This window comes from Thalassophryne amazonica, chromosome 2 (assembly GCF_902500255.1).
Source record: "Thalassophryne amazonica chromosome 2, fThaAma1.1, whole genome shotgun sequence".
Taxonomy (NCBI): Eukaryota; Metazoa; Chordata; class Actinopteri; order Batrachoidiformes; family Batrachoididae; genus Thalassophryne; species Thalassophryne amazonica.
In genome coordinates this window covers 703,967-725,854 of record NC_047104.1, presented here as the reverse complement: position 1 = coordinate 725,854, position 21,888 = coordinate 703,967, and the positions used below count along the sequence as shown (strand labels likewise).

Here is a 21,888-nt window from a genome sequence, read left to right as displayed (position 1 = left end):
TTTAATTCATTTGCAAGCTTGACTCTTAGTCTTGTCCATCCAAATTGGAAGTCCCAAAAAACAGTTTTATTTGTTATCTATCGTCCACCTGGTCGTTACTGTGAGTTTCTCTGTGAATTTTCAGACCTTTTGTTTGACTTAGTGCTTAGCTCAGATAAGATAATTATAGTGGGCTATTTTAACATCCACACAGATGCTGAGAATGACAGCCTCAACACTGCATTTAATCTATTATTAGACTCAATTGGCTTTGCTCAAAATGTAAATGAGTCCACCCACCACTTTAATCATATCTTAGATCTTGTTCTGACTTATGGTATGGAAATAGAAGACTTAACAGTATTCCCTGAAAACTCCCTTCTGTCTGATCATTTCTTAACATTTACATTTACTCTGATGGACTACCCAGCAGTGGGGAATAAGTTTCATTACACTAGAAGTCTTTCAGAAAGCGCTGTAACTAGGTTTAAGGATATGATTCCTTCTTTATGTTCTCTAATGCCATATAACAACACAGTGCAGAGTAGCTACCTAAACTCTGTAAGTGAGATAGAGTATCTCGTCAATAGTTTTACATCCTCATTGAAGACAACTTTGGATGCTGTAGCTCCTCTGAAAAAGAGAGCTTTAAATCAGAAGTGCCTGACTCCGTGGTATAACTCACAAACTCGCAGCTTAAAGCAGATAACCTGTTGTATGGCTGGGGGGGTCTGGCTGCCTTTTGTTTCTGTCTTCTGTCCTGTCTTTTGTTTTTCCTTCCAGGTGGCTTGCGTTTAGGACTGAGTGGCTGTGTGGCTGAGTTACCAGAACCTCACCCTGATCACCTGAGGCTGATCAAGTGCAGCTCATCAGGACTCACAGCTGTGGTGCATCTACACGGATTGGAACATGGTGGCATTTGAGTCTGGAGTGCACAGTGTGTGTTTGCCAGGGACTCGACCTTGTGACCAGACGGGTGAGATCGTCGTCTCGAGAGCCATCTCATCATCAGTGGATGCAGAGAACGTCCAGGTTTGATGCATGGTCTGTGGAGGAGGGGGTGAGGTCTCACGCTCGTCAGCACACTTCCTGAGGTACGTTAGGTTTTGTGACTAACATGAGTACAGTCAGTAGATGTGGTGTCCCTCACACCTTATTATATTGAGCTGTTATGTTAGTCGTTTAATCAGCTTCCACTGCAGTTGAGTTATGTGAACAGGGTGTTCCATGCCTGCAGGGAGGGAAGCTGATTAGTGATTAAGCCAGGAAGTGTTTGCTGTTTATGTACACCTTTGAGTGGTCTCTCTGTGTGTGGAGTGTGGACTCACATGATGATTTCTTCTTTCACAGACTCGGTTTGTCGCGGCCACCTGGGGGGTGTCGGCGGGGTCCTTGGGTCCGAACAGTTTCTGGCTCCGGACCGTTAGTGCTGCTGGGAGCACACCGCAATTCCACCACGCCAGACCGCGCACTCATTTGTTGTATTTTTCACATCACTGTTATGTAATTAAATTTTGTTATCCTTTGTACCGTGCTCTGCTTATTTTATACTGGGTCCTTCAAACGCTGGTCGGTTCTCCGTCCTGCGTCCGACACATAACATAACCCGTAAGTTGGAGAGGAAATGGCGTCTCACTAATTTAGAAGATCTTCACTTAGCCTGGAAAAAGAGTCTGTTGCTCTATAAAAAAAAGCCCTCCGTAAAGCTAGGACATCTTACTACTCATCACTAGTTGAAGAAAATAAGAACAACCCCAGGTTTCTTTTCAGCATTGTAGCCAGGCTGACAAAGAGTCAGAGCTCTACTGAGCCAAGTATTCCTTTAACTTTAGCTAGTAATGACTTCATGACTTTCTTTGCTAATAACATTTTAACTATTAGAGAAAAAATTACTCATAACCATCCCAAAGACATATTGTTATCTTTGGCTGCTTTCAGTAATGCTGGTATTTGGTTAGACTCTCTCTCAGATTGTTCTGTCTGAGTTATTTTCATTAGTTACTTCCTCCAAACCATCAACATGTTTATTAGACCCCATTCCTACCAGGCTGGTCAAGGAAGCCCTACCATTAATTAATGCTTTGATCTTAAATATGATCAATCTGTCTTTATTAGTTGGCTATGTACCACAGGCTTTTAAGGTGGCAGTAATTAAACCATTACTTAAAAAGCCATCACTTGACCCAGCTATCTTAGCTAATTATAGGCCAATCTCCAACCTTCCTTTTCTCTCAAAAATTCTTGAAATGGTAGTTGTAAAACAGATAACTGATCATCTGCAGAGGAATGTTCTATTTGAAGAGTTTCAGTCAGGTTTTAGAATTCATCATAGTACAGAAACAGCATTAGTGAAGGTTACAAATGATCTTCTTATGGCCTCAGACAGTGGACTCATCTCTGTGCTTGTTCTGTTAGACCTCAGTGCTGCTTTTGATACTGTTGACCATAAAATTTTATTACAGAGATTACAGCATGCCATAGGTATTAAAGGCACTGCGCTGCGGTGGTTTGAATCATATTTATCTAATAGATTACAATTTGTTCATGTAAATGGGGAATCTTCTTCACAGACTAAGGTTAATTATGGAGTTCCACAAGGTTCTGTGCTAGGACCAATTTTATTCACTTTATACATGTTTCCCTTAAGCAGTATTATTAGACAGCATTGCTTAAATTTTCATTGTTACGCAGATGATACCCAGCTTTATCTATCCATGAAGCCAGAGGACACACACCAATTAGTTAAACTGCAGGATTGTCTTACAGACATAAAGACATGGATGACCTCTAATTTCCTGCTTTTAAACTCAGCTAAAACTGAAGTTATTGTACTTGGCCCCACAAATCTTAGAAACATGGTGTCTAACCAGATCCTTACTCTGGATGGCATTACCCTGACCTCTAGTAATACTGTGAGAAATCTTGGAGTCATTTGTGATCAGGATATGTCCTTCAATGCGCTTATTAAACAAATATGTAGGGCTCCTTTTTTGCATTTACGCAATATCTCTAAAATTAGAAAGGTCTTGTCTCAGAGTGATGCTGAAAAACTAATTCATGCATTTATTTCCTCTTGGCTGGACTACTGTAATTCATTATTATCAGGTTGTCCTAAAAGTTCCCTGAAAAGCCTTCAGTTAATTCAAAATGCTGCAGCTAGAGTACTGACAGGGACTAGAAGGAGAGAGCATATCTCACCCATATTGGCCTCTCTTCATTGGCTTCCTGTTAGAATAGAAATTAAAATTCTTCTTCTTACTTATAAGGTTTTGAATAATCAGGTCCCATCTTATCTTAGGGACCTCATAGTACCATATCACCCCAATAGAGCGCTTCGCTCTCAGACTGCAGACTTACTTGTAGTTCCTAGGGTTTGTAAGAGTAGAATGGGAGGCAGAGCCTTCAGCTTTCAGGCTCCTCTCCTGTGGAACCAGCTCCCAATTCAGATCAGGTAGACAGACACCCTCTCTACTTTTAAGATTAGGCTTAAAACTTTCCTTTTTGCTAAAGCTTATAGTTAGGGCTGGATCAGGTGACCCTGAACCATCCCTTAGTTATGCTGCTATAGACTTAGACTGCTGGGGGGTTCCCATGATGCACTGAGTGTTTCTTTCTGTTTTTGCTCTGTATGCACCACTCTGCATTTAATCATTAGTGATTGATCTCTGCTCCCCTCCACAGCATGTCTTTTTCCTGGTTCTCTCCCTCAGCCCCAACCAGTCGCAGCAGAAGACTGCCCCTCCCGGAGCCTGGTTCTGCTGGAGGTTTCTTCCTGTTAAAAGGGAGTTTTTTCCTTCCCACTGTCGCCAAGTGCTTGCTCACAGGGGGTCGTTTTGACCATTGGGGTTTTTCTATAATTATTGTATGGCTTTTGCCTTACAATATAAAGCGCCTTGGGGCAACTGTTTGTTGTGATTTGGCGCTATATAAATAAAATTGATTTGATTTGAAAATCCCATCATCTGGATGGCATTACCCTGACCTCTAGTAATACTGTGAGAAATCTTGTGATTTGTCGCTATATAAAAAAATTGACTGATTGATTGATTGATTAATCTGATGGGATTTTCAAATCAAATTGATTGATTGATTGATTAATCGATTACCCAAATAATCGTTTGTTGCAGCCCTAAAATTAACATTAGAAAATTAAACAATTTAACAGGAAATAAAAGTTTGAGTTCTTCTTCTTTTAAAAACTGTTGAGGTCTAAGGTTCTAAAAACATTCTGGACTCACACACACCATTCAAACTCATTATAGAAACTTTGCACAACTTATTACCACCCTTGAAAAATGTCAGTTACGTATTTTATGAACATGACCCAATCTAGAGCCCATGGATCCCCACAGACACACTAGTATAATATATCTTCTATAAACAAGATTAAAATATGTTCAATTTGTTTATATAGTGCCAGATAAAGTCATGTCAAGACACTTCACAAGCAAACATTAATAAACTTGATGACTATTATTTTTCTACTCTTCATGTCATCTTGAGTCCTGATTGGTCCACAGGTTTAGATGAACCTTTTTTCTTTATTGTACCCACATCAATCAGTTACAGTTCACATTTATCTGCAGCTACCCATGGCCACTAGGGAGAGCCCAACCCTCAGTTTGAGAACCACTGGTTTTGTTACTTAAAATCATTCTAAAAGCAGCTTCTCCAACAGAGCAGATGGACATTTTACAGCCTTAAAGAGTGAAAGGTCTCCGTAACCCTGTTTAAGTGATGAGAGGAAACTGGTTTAATTGATACGTTACAGTCGTGTATTTTCTGCTCCTAACCCGCCCGTGTCCTCTCACATTCCTGTCATACCATCATTCTTCCTTTTCCACACTCACCATCCAATGACACGTTCTTCCTCCAGAACTCCTGCGTGCAGTGGGCGTGGCTGAGGTCCCAGGTCTTCCTTGTACTGTACATGACCGCCGGACCAACCCCAGTGTTGGTCTGCCAGACTGGCTAAAGACAGACAGACAACATCATCTCCATAAACAGGGTCACAATTTTTCTCGGTTAAGTCAAGCAGTTACTAAAAAAATACATTTCAGGAAAATAATCAGTTTGTGAGAACAGCCCATTCTCACGTTCCAGGATCTGAAACTCGAAAGGTCACAGTTTAGAAACCCTCCTGGTCTGGGGTGGAAGGGAGTAGTGTGCAGAGTTCTGCTAAAGGCTTTGTGGTAGCTAAAGTGCTAATCCCACTGCCTGTCCCCCAAAGGAGTTCTCTGAAGGATGGGGGACAACCTGCATTCCTAGGTGCAGTTTCATTTCCTGGCCATAACAAATAGAAGCTCATGCCTGCATTCATTTATTGGAGCATCCACCATGACTCTGGAACCATGCAAGTTCCTGGTTGGCAACCACCCAGACAGACAACAGGCCCATCCCTACCTCCCAAAGCAGCCCATCTCTCTCCTAAAGCACACAGATACTACCATCCAGGTGATTGTTACTAGGCACGACATGTGACCTCTAGGGCTCAACACTGAGCCCTAGAGGTCACTTGTCATGCCGGGCATGGGCAGCGCCAAGTGGGCGCTAGAGTTCCCCTGGATTTGTCATAGCACCCCCAAGAAAATAATTCCTCATTTATTTTTTAAAATTTCATTTCATCCCATGTTTTTAAGGCCTTGTCCACACTGAAACTAAACTTCTGATGTACAATCTTTTGTCATTTTCAAGAAGTGTTCCAGTCAAGAAATGTCTCCGTTCTCACAGACCCAGTGAAATTGCGTGAAAATGCTGTAGTACATACGCCAGGCCTGTATGTGGCGCTGTAACGCTTCTACAAAAAACGGAGAAGACGACGTGTGGCTAACAACAAAAGCTAAATGTTTAGATGCCGGCTCATGGATTAAATAAAGTCTTTTAATCTAACCTGTTGCGAGGTTTCTTCATCACAGATGAAAATTGTTCTCCACATGACACCCTTGTTTTGGAAGATGACATCTGGAAATGCGTTAATTCATTATGACAGAAGTTACTTGTTAAAGGGGGGTGTTTTTTTTTTAACTAAGTTTCTATTTTGCCAGATACAGCAAACATGCACCTAGCGATATTTGACCAGATCTCCTCGCTGATTGGCTAGTTCAAATGACATTGTCGTAGAGGGTATTTCAACATGGCGGAGTCCTCCGCATTGAGTGTTGGTGCTAATCTTTCATCTTTAAATGCTGTTTTGGGTACCATAAAGTCGTTTGAATTGGAATATAAAATCACCTACTGCCAGAGGGATTCTTGGACGCTAAAAGCAGCTCAAAAACATGGCACAGCCGCGCCCGAAATTATTTCCACCTCCGCACGCAAATGATTTCCACCAGCGCTTTCGCCACATGGTGGAAATAGCTTGAGGGATTCTTGGATGCTAAAAGCATCTCAAAAACGTGGCATAGCAGGGGGGGAATTCCAAGATGGCGGACGGGTTAGTAGCATAGATTTATAGCTCATCTAAGTCGGTAAAATTAATCCACTCAAACTGATTAATTCAACATATAAGCTCCATAAATTTTGAGATGAGTGGTATATGAAACCGGGGAAGCGCTAAAACTTCAAAGAAAACTCAAGAGCCGTTTTTGAAGGAAGGCGGCTCCGACGAGAGTGAACGAGTGAGTGAAACAACGGAGAAAATGGAGCACGCCGAAACTCTGAAAGCTGGACTCGCCGGCATCAGCAATGATATACGGTCCCTCAAACAGGAACTCCATAATTATAACATTCAAAGAGGAACTCAAAGGTGAGATGAAGCAAGAAATAACTTCATTAAGACAAGACAGAGAGAAAGCTGACAGAAAATCATAGAGAGCTACAGGAGCAGAAGACAAACATAACCGAGGCACAAGCTCGCATAACTGAGCTGGAGGAGCATAACACGGAGATTAGCTACTTGCTAACGAAGCTAACAAAGCAGGCACATCAGATGCAGGATAAACTAACGGACCTTGAAATGAGATCTCGACAGAATAATGTCCGGATTTTTGGACTGCCCGAGGACACAGAGGGAAGCTCCATTACAGTCTACTTCGACCAACTCTTCAAAAAAAGAGTTGGAACTACCCGAAGATACCGACCTACATATACAACGAGCGCACACAGTGTCCACATCAAAAACGGGTCCTGGCAGAGCTCCAAGAGCAGTTGTGCTTAATTTTCTCAAGTTTGAGACTAAGGAGATGATCCTGCAAAAAGTCTGGCAGAAGAAGGGAATACAGGTGGGCAACAAGAAAATTCAATTTGACCATGATTACCCCACTGAAATCGTCCAAAAACGCAAATCATATCTGGGCATCAAGAAAATACTGAAAGAAAACGGGATTCATTTTCAGACCCCATTCACCAAAATAAGAATTCACTGGAACAGCAGTGTTAAGAACTATGACAGCGCAGGAGATGCAGCGCAGGATATGAGAGCAAAGGGATTGTGGAGATGCTGGACGTGGATATGGGACAAGTGGAGGAGACAACTCAAAGGAATCCAGGATGGCAGCGAGTGAGACAGAGCAGGTTGAGTCAAAATACGGCAGCACAGCGAGCGAAGGAGAAGTTGCAGGAATATCAAAGGAGATCTGATAATTAAATCAAACCAAATCAATTTTATTTATATAGCGCCAAATCACAACAAACAGTTGCCCCAAGGCGCTTTATATTGTAAGGCAAAAGCCATACAATAATTACAGAAAAACCCCAACGGTCAAAACGACCCCCTGTGAGCAAGCACTTGGCGACAGTGGGAAGGAAAAACTCCCTTTTAACAGGAAGAAACCTCCAACAGAACCAGGCTCAGGGAGGGGCAGTCTTCTGCTGGGACTGGTTGGGGCTGAGGGAGAGAACCAGGAAAAAGACATGCTGTGGAGGGGAGCAGAGATCAATCACTAATGATTAAATGCAGAGTGGTGCATACAGAGCAAAAAGAGAAAGAAACACTCAGTGCATCATGGGAACCCCCCAGCAGTCTAAGTCTATAGCAGCATAACTAAGGGATGGTTCAGGGTCACCTGATCCAGCCCTAACTATAAGCTTTAGCAAAAAGTAAAGCAAAAGGTTTTCCCCTTTGGATTGCTTGCGTCTACTGGTGGTTGGCTCTCACTGCGGTATTGTATCACTTCCTGTTCCGGAGCACAGCGGTGTTTTTCTGTATCTGTTAGCTGTTTAATCTGCGCAGTTAGATTGATCTAGTTAACTAGATAACGATTTGTTTCACAGTGTAATCTTCACGTGCCTTAACTAAAGCACTCCCTCTGCTGAATCACCTCTAAATTATTTACACATTATTCACTTTGTGTGTTTTTAGGAATCCGCTAGCTTAGTGCAGCTACTAGCTCTTAGCCGGTTTAGCATGGCGGCTTCTCCTGTCTCTCCTGCACTTTTCTGCTCTGGGTGTGAAATGTTTAGTTATTGCTCGGCCTCCTTTAGCAGTAATGGTACTTGTAATAAGTGTAGCTTATTCGTAGCTTTGGAGGCCAGGCTGGGCGAACTGGAGACTCAGCTCCGGACCATGGAAAATCCTACAGCTAGCCAGGCCCCTGTAGTCGGTGCGGACAAAGGTAGCTTAGCCACTGTCAGTTAATAAGACTTCAAATAACATTGACTGGGTCAACTCATTTAATCTATTGAAGCAAGGAAAATAAGATATGACCCATAGATGGACATAAATAATACAAGAAGGCTTCAGATACTGCGGTTTATTTTAAGATACTACCGACTGGGCGAGGCATACTGATGTTTGACTTGTCTAGACTAGGCTTGAAGAGCTATGGGTCTAGGGTTGGGCCCTCACAGGAGAGGATTTCCCATCCACCCACCAACAGGGACTTGGGGGATGAAGAATAACCCCTGAGTGGACGTTCCATGTGGTATTTTTTATTTTCAGTTTTGTTTGAGTTAATGTTCATGTTACTTTTGGGCTGTTTGAGGAAATACATAAGCATAATAGTAAAGAAATATGGTGTGCAATGATCTGAAAATATTGTCCTTAAATGTAAATGGTCTAAATACACCTAAAAAGAGGGGATTAGTCATAACAAAGTTGAAAAAAGAGAAACCACAAGTCATATTCTTGCAAGAAACTCATCTGTCTCAGACAGAACATGAACAAATGAAAAAATTTGGATATAGGAATTCATATTACAGTACATATAAACAAGGACATAGAAGGGGGGTTACAACACTAATCCCAAACTCAACAATATTTGTCTGTGAAAAGGAAATCAAAGATAAAGAGGGAAGATATGTATTAGTGAAGGGAAAATTAGAGAATGAACCTGTAACACTGATAAATGTTAACGCACCTCCAGAAAGTTGTACACACTTCTTTAAATCCTTGTTTAATGTTATTGCCACAGAAACAGAAGGTACTTCAATCTGTGGGGGGGGATTTTAACATAATCATGAATCACAGCTTAGATACAACAAGCTTAAAGGGGAAAAAAAAGACATCAAAATTTGTAAAGATATCTTTAGAAGAAATGGGAATGATAGACATGTGGAGGAGTCTCAATCCTTTGGAAAAGGATTTCACACATTATTCAGCAACACACAATGTCCATTCCAGAATAGATGACTTTTTTATTAATAAGGGGGATAGACAGAGTGACCGAGTGTAGGATTGGGGGTGCTGACATATTGGATCATAATACCTTATTTCTAAAAATAAATTTGAATGCCAGGAAAAGAGAGACAATTTGGAGAATGAATGTAGGAATACTTAATAACAAAAAACTGGTGGAAGATTTTAAAGAAGACATCAAACTTAGAGGAAAATAACAACGGGGAGGTGGAACCACACATTATATGGGACGCTTTGAAGGCGGTTGTTTGAGGAAAGATAATAGCTAGAGCCACACTATTCAAGAAGATCAGAAGAGAAACATACTCAAAATACTCACTAACGTTGAGAGAATGAGAGCAACAATATCAAAAAACGAACAATCCAGAAATACATAATCAAATCAGAGATATCAAAATGAAGATAACAGAATTATTATTAGATAAATATGGTAAGAAAAATATATATTTGAAGCAAAGTTATTATGAGATTGGGCAGAGCGACTAAACTCTTAGCAAAACGTATTCGAAAACAGCAAGCGGTGAATACCATACAAAGAATCAGAATCCGAAGGGCATAGAGAGGATATTTAAGGAGTTCTATAAAAAAAATTATACACACAACCACCTGCAGCAAATGAGGAGGAAGTAAGACACTTTTTTGAACAATCAGATTTACCAGCAATTGGTTTAAGACAAAATGACAGACTAACAGCAGACATTACAAAAGAAGAGATTATTCAAGAGATCAAGTCCTTGAAAAATAATAAATCTCCAGGAAGTGATGGTTACCCTGCAGAATGGTACAAAGTCTTTAAGCAAGAGTTGGTACCAGTACTCCAAACGTCTTTTAACTGGACTCAAAGAAAATAAAACACCACTAACATGGGCAGAAGCAATTATTTCAATTATTTTAAAACCAGGTAAAGATAAAGATAGATGTGAAAGTTATAGACCGATCTCAATAGTAAATACCGATTATAAAATATATACATCCATCATCTCCAAAAGAAAAAATACATTTATAGCAGAATTAATAGACGAGGACCAAACGGGGTTCATATCAGGACATCAAACACATGATAATATTCATAGAACTCTACAAGTAATGAGTCAAGCTCAAAAAGAGAAACGAAGCTCTGTGCTGGTTAGTATTGACGCAGAAAAGGCATTCGATTGTGTTAATTGGAAATTCCTCTATTAGAACGATTTGGTTTCCATAATAAATCTATACAATTGATTAAAACACTATCAAAAACCCTCAGCTAGAATAAAAATTAATGGAAATTTGATTGATAAAATACTGTTAGAAAGATCAACCAGACAGGGATGCTGTTTGTCACCGATTCTTTTTGCAATTTTTATAGAACCTTTGGCTCAAGCAGTTCGATAAAATAAAGAAATTAAAGGTATCACAGTTAAGAATGTAGAGCATAAAATTGGGCTTTTTGCCGATGACATAATAGCTTACCTCGGGCAGCCGGAGACGGCATTCCCCAATCTGATGAAGCTAATAGAACAGTATGGACATTTCTCAGGATATAAAATCAATGTATCTAAAACTCAGATTCTAGCACTCAACTATCACCCATCGAGAGTGATCCAGAAATCATATAAATGAAATGGGAACTTGAAAACAATCAAATATCTGGGTATTATGATTACAAAAAACTTTTCTGAGCTATATACTGCAAATTATAAAACTTTAAAACAAGAAATACAGAAAGATATAACAAGATGGCCCACCTTACCATTAGATTTAAATTCGAGAGTAGATATAGTTAAACTAAATATATTACCTAGATTCTTATATGTGTTCCAATCCCTGCCAATAGATGTTCCCCAGAGCCAGTTCATAGAGTGGGATAGAATGATCTCTAGATTTGTTTGGGGAGGCAAAAAACCTAGAGTCAGGTATAAAACTCTCCAGCTACCTAAAGAAAAAGGGGGAATGGGTCTTCCAAAATTGAGGGAATACTTCAACGCTGCTCAATTGAGACCTATATATTGTTGGTGCAAGTCTGAATTTAGGGCAAAATGGAAGGATATAGAAAAAGAAGTAAACCAGATTCCAATTCAAAATATGGTTGGTGACAACCAGTTATTTAAAGAACTTAAAAATAGTATGGATCCAATCACAATACACACATTAGATCTGTGGTTTAAATTACTAAAAAAATATAAGATCCAGAATGACGTAAAAATATTAAAATGGGTAGCATATGATAGCGATTTCAACCCGGCAAAATATGATAAAAGGTTTATACAATGGAAAGAAAAGGGAATAACAGCCTGGTTTGTGTTAGAAAATAAAGGGGAGCTGGTGAGTTTTGAAAATCTTAGAAGACAACTTAGATTCACACGAACTCTAGATATTTTCAAGTGAGGGACTATTATAAAAAGGAGATCAAGTTGGATCCTTCCAGGAAATTGAATGATATCATCCGGATCATAGCTAAACCATATCAGGGGAGTAACATAAAAATAATTTTATCATTATATCGAGGTCTGAATACCAACAACAACCATTCAACTGAATATATTAAGATAAAATGGGAGGAAGAACATAATGTGGAAATTTTAGATGAAGATTGGCACAAAATGTGGAAGATACATCACTCATCCACTAATTCACAAATCTGGAGAGAATTTGCATGGAAGAATCTGATCCGTTTTTTTATTACTCCAAAAATGAAAAGTAAACAGCTACATATACGACAGAATTGTTGGCGAGGATGTGGATCTTTTAATGTGAATCATTCTCACATTTTTTTGGAAATGTCCAAAGATAACTGTATTTTGGGAAATGATATATAAGGAGCTGCAACGGATACTGGGTTATGAGGTGCCTAATACCTGTTTAGTGCTTTACCTATGTAAATTCTCAGACAAGACTGTTGCCACTGATGAGTATTTGATCAAAATATTGTTGGTGGCAGGCAAGAAAGTTATTACTAGGAACTGGGGAAAGGACATGCCACCAACAAAAGATCAATGATAATTGTGGAAGAAATCTTTTTAATGGAAAAACTGACACACATGCTGAGGCTACAAGAGGAACAACTGGACAGGAAGTGGAGAAAATGGACCCTTTATAAATCTCTAAACAATGACACTGGACCAGAATAATGACACCTGAAAACACCAACTTACAAGACTTTAAGAATATGATGTACTCATCAGGCAGCCTACTGTTCATTTTATATGTTTTGGAATTTGTATTTGTCTGTTGTCGCAATAATTTGTTAATAAAAATTTAAGTGACAAAAAAAGTGGCATAGCCATGCCCAAAATTATTTCCACTGTGTGGCAAAAAATTATTTCCACCTTGTTCGAAATTATTTCCACCGCCGCGCCCAAAATTATGCCCACCGACGCTTTTTACCACACGGTGGAAATCATTTCGGGCACAGTGGAAATAATTTTTGCAGTCTTGGTAATTTTCTGTGTGTGTGTGTGGGGGGGGGGGGGGGGGGGGATAAACAAAACCCGCAAATTCTAAACAGAATAAAAACGAAAATACAGAAGTCCACGTCTGCACGTGTGTTACCCTGTTTTTTTTTCCCTCTGTCAATGTCATGTCTGCAAAACCTTCGATCAGTCCACCGCTGAAAATAGTGAATGGTAAAATATGCCAATTTTCAATAATGAAAATCACCAATGTCAAGCTACTGTCATGAATGTGAAATAAGGAGATGTTAAACTCTGATCGCCTTTAAGTTCCCGCCCAACCGCAGCCGTGAATAAATTTAGGCGGCCGGCAACAGTGCAACCCGCCGTTTTGCTGGTGCCGCGTACGGCGAAATATCGTCCAGTTCAACTTTGCCAAGGGTGCCGCCATGTTGAAATAAACTCGATGATGATGTCATTAGAACTTGAACTTTAACCTACATTTTTTTTTTTTTTTTTTTTAAGAGTTTTAAAAAAAGTCACCCAGCCTCTGTCTGCACTGGGTGAGTTTCTCAGTTGGAGGACACCAGCACTTTGTCCCACCACCAACAAGAAGAAAAAAAAAATGCTAACTAACGTTAACAACATGCTACAGAGGTGGGGCGATGACATCATCCTCTCAGTTTTCCCACAGTAAGACACTTATGGCATTTTCAGATTAATGTGATTAGATAAATATTCCACTCAAAAGAAAAACATTCATCAACAGAACTGACTTATTTACACAATGAGTGCAACATGACGTTCAATGACATCACACTCAATATCATGATAATACTAATAAATTTCATTTATAATGCACCTTTCATTAACAAAAATCTTAAAGTGCTACAGGGAAAAAAATAAAACCAAGGATAAATAAGAGAATAAAAAATAAAATCTTAAAATAAAAACAGTCACCAGAATATAATAAATCCAAAATAAAATAATAAAATAGAATAAAAAGACTAAGATGCAACAGATTCAAATGATTGAGACCAGTGATAGGCCTGTCTAAACTGTTATGTCTTGAGGCTTTTTTTTTTTAAAGCTTCCACAGTTTGTGGAGCCCTCTGGTGGTCAGGGAGGGACTTCAAAACATGAGGGGCAGCTGAACAGAAGGCCCTGTCTCCCACGGTGTGAAGTTTGGTGCGAGGGAGATAGAGAAGGTTAGTATTGTATGAACGGAGGGAACAGGAGGATGTCTGAGGAGTGAGGAGGTCTTTGAGGCATGTGGGGGCATTGCCATGGATGCATTGGTGGGTGATGAGAGCAACCTTAAAATGGACTCTGTAGTTGATGAGGAGCCAGTGAAGGTTATGGAGTATAGGTGTAATGTGCTCCTGTTTATGTACTCATCAGAATTCTAGCTGCACTGTTTTGAATGTATTGGAGCCTTTGAAGGTTTTTTCCAGAGATCTCAAAGAGCAGGGAGTTACAGTAGTCAAGCCTAGAGGAGCCAAAGGCATGGACGAGATTGTCAGCATCAATGATGACGTTGTACTACAGTGACGGTATCAAGTTGCTGAAATGGTTCAGTTTTTGCTGCCCAAATATCCATGAGTGGAACTGAAAGGAAGTGAAGTCTGTGTGGCCTAAAGAACTACCTGAGGAACAGCAGTAGGCACAGACAAACCAGTGACCCAGTGTCACTCCTGGCAATTACCCCTCAGAGAACACGGCCTCTGGAACCAAATCATTGATGCTTTTGCTCTCAACCACAACAACAGGCGCATTGTGCTGTTATGAAGACATCAAAGGTAGGTGAAAGAGTTTCTCTCTGCCTGCGGTTGACATTTTTCTCCTGAGGCTGTAGACTACATGTGTAGGACTGTGATTATTTGTACTGAACAGTAGCCGAGGTTTGTGTGTGTGATTTTGGTCATTCTGTATGTCATTAGTGACTGTCACAGATCAGAATGTGGCTATGAGTACGCATGCGAACGTAGCAGAGGTGTAGTAGAGAGCCGTCGCGACGTATGAGCCCATAGCACCCTCATAAAAATACCAAGCTCCCTTACAGCACCTGCAGAAAAAAAAAAATCTCTGGAGCCGCCACTGATGCCGAGTAACTTCAGTATGATAAATTTATTTAGTTATATGCAATAGAGAGACCCACTCAGATACTTCTATTTTCCTATATATTGCACAAACATTTTACGAGCACATTAGAAACAGTTAACAGTTGTGCCTTGCATGAAGGGGAAATATATACACACACACATATATATATATATATATATATATATATATATATATATATATATATATATATATATATATATATATATATATATATATATATATATATACACACACATACATACACTCAACAAAAATATAAATGCAACACTTTTGGTTTTGCTCCCATTTTGTATGAGATGAACTCGAAGATCTAAAACTTTTTCCACATATACAATATCACCATCACGCCTTTTATTGTGGGCAGTCTAAGGCACACCTGTGCACTAATCATGGTGTCTAATCAGCATCTTGATATGGCACACCTGTGAGGTGGGATGGATTATCTCAGCAAAGGAGAAGTGCTCACTATCACAGATTTAGACTGGTTTGTGAACAATATTTGAGGGAAATGGTGATATTGTGTATGTGGAAAAAGTTTTAGATCTTTGAGTTCATCTCATACAAAATGGGAGCAAAACCAAAAGTGTTGCGTTTATATTTTTGTTGAGTGTGTGTATATATATATATATATATATATATATAAAATAATAAAGGTTATTGCTTTCAGTTTTCTTATTTTCCCCCCAAAATCAATTCAACCAATTTATGTATTTATTTTTTTTAATACTGTCCCTCAATTTCACTGAATACTTAGTGCAGGAGAAAAACTAGGACACAATGTAATACTGATAAAATATTTTAGTTGTTAAAATTGTATTTATCATCATCAGTAGTAGTACTATGTGCAAAAGGTCTTCAAAAGTGGATCTATATTGGGGGGGGGGGGTCCCCAACCCTCACCCCTTGGTGGCTGAAATAAGGGGCCATAGTGGGGCGGCACAGCAAAACAATTGTGCATTCTTGGATAAAAGCATCAAATTTGGCACACATATTCTAAATTAACGTTTATTTTCAGATATGGAACCATCCTGGAGCTGACCTCTAATGAGCTACAGGGGTCAAAATTTTAAAATACTCCAATCATGTTGAAAATGATACCACTTTATTTGACTGATCATAACGATTCAAAAAAGGTATAGTTGGGATCATCTGTGACTGAATGTTCTGGAGTTGTGGGGTAAAAACAACAAAAATGATGACAAAGGTCAGTTTCAAATTGTACAGGGGTCAAAACTTAAAGTTGCTCCAATTTTGGTAAAAAATAATAATAATAAAAAAAAGATGCAAATTATTGGCTGAAATAAAAGAATTAAAAAAAATTGAATAGTTCTGACCTGGCATGCCCATCAGGTTAATCATGATTGACTGGTCATTGCATGAAAAAGAAAAAAAAAAAAAAAAAAAAAAAATCCTTGAGAGGATTTAGTGCTGCTATAACAGACTGATGCAGCAGGTGGCAGCAATGCACCAACAAGGATGCTGGCTCCCGTTAAATGCCAGAGAAGAAGACGAGCTCTGCTTCTATGGTGGATAAGAAATGAAAAATTATCATTTTCATGCTGGATTATGTTTTTCATTTATTCGAATGGCAAATCCATCTGTCTTATCTGCAATGTAAATGTGGCTTTACTGAAGAAACGGAATTGGGAGCGGCATTTCAGACGATTCACAAGAAATACGATGCCAACTTCTAATGCTAACCCGGCTAAATCCCCTCTGCTCACCTGAAAAGTCCAGGAATTGAAAAGTTGGCGAGCAGCACAATGATTCATGGTCCATAAATACGAAGAGTGATGAATGTGGCGAACAAGGCTGCAGTGTTCTGTTCCAGCCAGGAGTCTGAGGACGCATTTATTCTGTTCAGAGCTGGAGGTCGAGGTAGAGTACAGCAGAGGTAAATTTCTGGACCGGTCTGCTGCTTGAAATTAAAGATTTTCTGAAACGTTCAAATCATGCTGAACATGCACATCGTTTGGATTTAAAAGCAAATTACACGTGTTATCAAGCAGGTTGCAACAGTGTGACCTGCAGAGCTTTCCACACATGGACACAGAACTTAAGCACCAGGACACAGACTGGGCGGAGCCTGAGAGTGCATGTTATGATGATCACGTGCAGAGCATCTTGTCAGAATTTGACAGGCGCTTCACTGACTTTGCCTCCAAAGAGCCTGTTGTCAGTTTTCTGTTTTCCATTTGGGGAAAATATAGATGTGGACTGTATATGGTCCAAAGTGGCGTCACTCTTCAACCTGGATCTTCACACTGAAAACTGACACTGAGCTCAAATCCTGAGAAACACCTGACATGAACGTCCAAATCTGGAATCTAATGCAGACCGCAAGTGTCTGAGTGCCTGATTACGGCTGCACTGAGCTCCTACTGTCCGGACTATGAGAGACCAGCTTCCTCCTCTCGGGGTCAGAAGTCAAACTAAGGTAGGGAACAACTTTTCCAACTTGAGGCCAGTCCTAGGCCTACTTGTGCTTATTTGTTTCCACCATGCACATTTTTTGCCAACAATATTTTTATTAAATTTTTCATTTAAGGCAAAAAGAGCATTTGCAAACATTTAACACATATGAAAAATGGCTTGCATTCAGATATTTGCACTTGGGGATCTAAATACTATTTCTTTAAAGTGGAGTACATTAAACATAAAAGAGTTTAATTTTTGAGGTCCACAGAGTAAATAAAAAAAAGGAGATAATAATAAAGGTCTATTCTGCTTCTTCCATTATGTTTGTTAAATCTTTTGTTGTAATATGTTTAATGAATGGGTCCCACATTTTGTAGAATTGGTTTTGTTTATGTCTGATTGTATAAGAGATCTTTTCGAAAGGGAGTGTAGTAGCCAATTCAGAAATCCATCTCCTTATACTTGGACGCTTAATATCTTTCCAACAAATTGCTACCAGTCTTTTTGCTAATAATATACACAAATCTAGAAACATTTTCTGACTTTTCTTGAATTTTATTGCCTCTGGACAAATGCCAAAAATAAAAAAACTGGAGTAAATGGAATCTGGACACTTAATATACTTTGAATGTGATTTGTCACTTCCTGCCAAAATATTTGTATTTCTGTACATTGCCAAACACAATGGAAGAATGTACCTTTTTCCACATTGCACTTGGTGCATGTGTCAGGAATAGCACAATTATATTGATTTAGCTTTTCTGGAGTTATGTATGTTCTCATCAGCCAGTTGTACTGCAGCAGATTCAGGCATGTATTAATAGTTTGTGTTTTTTTTTTACATGTTTCCTGCCACATCTCTAATGAAATGTCAGTACAGATGTTTCGGTGCATTCATCAATCAGGTGTTTATAAAATTTTGATATTAGTCCCTTTGCCCAACAATCCATTTCCATCATTTTTTCCATGATAGACAATGTAGGAATAGATAGTGTTTGATTCTGTTGTGTTCTAACAAAATTTCGTAGTTGTAAATATTTGAAAAAAATGGTTATGGGGAATATTACATTTATTAACCAATTCTTGAAACTGCATCAATACTTTTTGTTCGTTATAAAGATCACCAATCTTTTCCAGCCCTTTTTGGACCCAAGATTTAAATCCCCCATCTGTTTTTCCAGGAGAAAAGGCATCATTGCCCCATATTGGACTGAAGACCGAGAGAGAGGACTGGTCAGCAAAAAATGTCTTAACCCGATACCATATTGCAATCATATTTTTAACCACAGGGTTTTTTGTTTTCTTTTTAAAAAGCGATGGTTTTGCAGAGTACATATATACTCAACAAAAATATAAACGCAACACTTTTGGTTTTGCTCCCATTTTGCATGAGATTAACTCAAAGATCTAAAACTTTTTCCACATACACAATATCACCATTTCCCTCAAATATTGTTCACAAACCAGTCTAAATCTGTGATAGTGAGCACTTCTCCTTTGCTGAGATAATCCATCCCACCTCACAGGTGTGCCATATCAAGATGCTGATTAGACACCATGATTAGTGCACAGGTGTGCCTTAGACTGCCCACAATAAAAGGCCACTCTGAAAGGTGCAGTTTTGTTTTACTGGGGGGGGGGAAACCAGTCAGTATCTGGTGTGACCACCATTTGCCTCATGCAGTGCAACACATCTCCTTCGCATCATCCGTGAAGAGAACACCTCTCCAACGTGCCAAACGGCAGCGAATGTGAGCATTTGCCCACTCAAATCGGTTACAACGACGAACTGGAGTCAGGTCGAGACCCCGATGAGGACGACAAGCATGCAGATGAGCTTCCCTGAGACAGTTTCTGACAGTTTGTGCAGAAATTCTTTGGTTATGCAAACCGATTGTTCCAGCAGCTGTCTGAGTGGCTGGTCTCAGACGATCTTGGAGGTGAACATGCTGGATGTGGAGGTCCTGGGCTGGTGTGGTTACACGTGGTCTGCGGTTGTGAGGCTGATTGGATGTACTGCCAAATTCTCTGAAACGCCTTTGGAGACGGCTTATGGTAGAGAAATGAACATTCAATACACGAGCAACAGCTCTGGTTGACATTCCTGCTGTCAGCATGCCAATTGCACGCTCCCTCAAATCTTGCGACATCTGTGGCATTGTGCTGCGTGATAAAACTGCACCTTTCAGAGTGGCCTTTTATTGTGGGCAGTCTAAGGCACACCTGTGCACTAATCATGGTGTCTAATCAGCATCTTGATATGGCACACCTGTGAGGTGGGATGGATTATCTCAGCAAAGGAGATGTGCTCACTATCACAGATTTAGACTGGTTTGTGAACAATATTTGAGAGAAATGGTGATATTGTGTATGTGGAAAAAGTTTTAGATCTTTGAGTTCATCTCATACAAAATGGGAGCAAAACCAAAAGTGTTGCGTTTATATTTTTGTTGAGTGTACAAAGGGAATGGCAAGTTCAGTTCCATTTCTTCCATTTCTTTCCAAACTGGGGGATCATTCTCCATAAAATAAAATAACAGTGTTCGCAGTTGTGCAGCCCAGTAGTAAAAAGTTGGATTAGGGCATTTAAGCCCCCCCTATCAAATGGCAAGTACAATAAAGACAAACGTATCCTGGGATGTCTATTATTCCATAGAAAGTGAATAAACAGTGTTTTTAATTGTGTGAACAGGTTACTTGGAGGAGGGAGTGGAAGGTTTTGAAAAACATACAGGAGTTTAGGCATTATATTCATCTTAAGTACATTTATTTTCCCTATTAGAGACATGGGTATTGTTTTCCACCTGTCTAGTGATTCTGTAATTTCTCTTAATAGTGGTTCATAATTATTGGTTATTACATTTTTAAGTTGAGGTACGACAAGAATACCCAGATAAGTAAAACGGTCAACTATTTTAAATTGGGATGCAATTGAAGGAGGTTTTGCATGGTCGGCCTCATTTAAGAACATTATAGATGATTTTGATTTATTCAATTTGTATCCAGAGAATATTCCAAATGTATTTATCAACTGTAACAATTCAGGAATAGATTTTTCTATATTTTTAAGGAATATGATCACATCGTCGGCAAAAAGAGCTAGTCGGTGTTCTCGTTGTCCAATAGTAATCCCTGAGATGTTTAGGTTTGTTCTTACAGCTATTGCCAATGGTTCTATCGCTATAAGAAACAGCAATGGTGACAACGGATCTCCCTGTCTACAGCCTCTCTGTATGGGAATTTTCTTTGAGATGTTACGATTAGTCATTATTTCGGCATAAGGCTGTGTGTAGAGTAATTGAATCCATTTGTTGAAATTATCACCAAAGCCAAAAAGTGTAAGCATTTGAAACAGATAAGACCATTCGATCCTGTCGAACGCCTTTTCTGCGTCTAGTGACAGTATTACTGTGTGTAATGCTCCTTTTTCAAAATGAAGTATATTTAAGAGTCTTCTAACATTATGGAATCCTTGTCTATTTTGTACGAAACCATTTTGGTCGCTATGTATAATACTTGGAAGTATTTTCTCTAATCTCTGCAAAAAGTTTACGTAAAATTTTTAGGTCTACATTTAAGAGACTGATCGGCCTTAGATTTTCACATTTATTATTGGGTTTACCTGGCTTTGGCAGTAATATTATAAGAGCTCCTCTAAGGGTGGCAGGCAGGGACCCATTATGAAATGATTCTCGATACATTTCTAATAGTGGGTGTATCAATTTCATTTTAAATACTTTATAAATTTCCACGGGTATCCCATCAGGGCCTGGGGTCTTCCCTCCTTTAATGTTATCAATGGCTACAGATATTTCATTAAGGGTTATATCTTTGTCCAATTAATTTTTGGTTTCTTCTGTAATTTTTGGAATTTGTAGATCATGAATAAAGTCATTAAATTCTAATACGTTTGTAACCGACTGAGAATTTGAGCTATAAAGATTTTCATAATATGTTTTGAATGCTTCATTTATTTCAACTGGGTCAACTATATTTTCATTATTACTGTTAAGTAATGTGATGAGTTTTTCATTTTGTAATTTTTTAATACGCCAAGCTAATACCTTGCCAGGTTTTCCCCCCCGATCATAAAAGGTCTGTTTCAGTCGTAACAAACTCGATGTTGCTTTTGAGGCTGATAGTTCATTGTATTGTGCTCTCATTAGAATAATTTCCTGATGAGTTTTTTGACAACCTGACTGAAAGTATTGTTCTTCCAAGTATTTAATTTTCTTGTAAGTTTCCTTGGCCTTAGAGCTGGTTATATTAATTATTTGCCCCCTGATAAAAGCTTTGAACACTTCCCATCTGGTACTCTTTGACGTTTGTGTCGTATTGGTTTCAAAATAAAAATTAATTTGATCATTTAGAAAGTCAACAAACCCTGGATCCGTCAACCATTTTGTTTTAAATCTCCACTTAGGG

General features: G+C 39.1%; 1 protein-coding gene across 3 annotated transcripts in view; it reads right to left on the bottom strand.

Moving 5' to 3' along the window:
* Positions 1-21,888, bottom strand: part of kifc3 (kinesin family member C3) — a 203,991-nt gene that overhangs the window by 111,159 nt on the left and 70,944 nt on the right. For all 3 annotated transcript variants that reach the window (XM_034182888.1, XM_034182872.1, XM_034182880.1), the window contains exon 2: positions 4,830-4,950. In XM_034182888.1, the coding sequence (XP_034038779.1) occupies positions 4,830-4,911 (82 nt within the window). In that variant the 5' untranslated portion in view covers positions 4,912-4,950. The remainder of the gene's footprint in view (positions 1-4,829; positions 4,951-21,888) is intronic.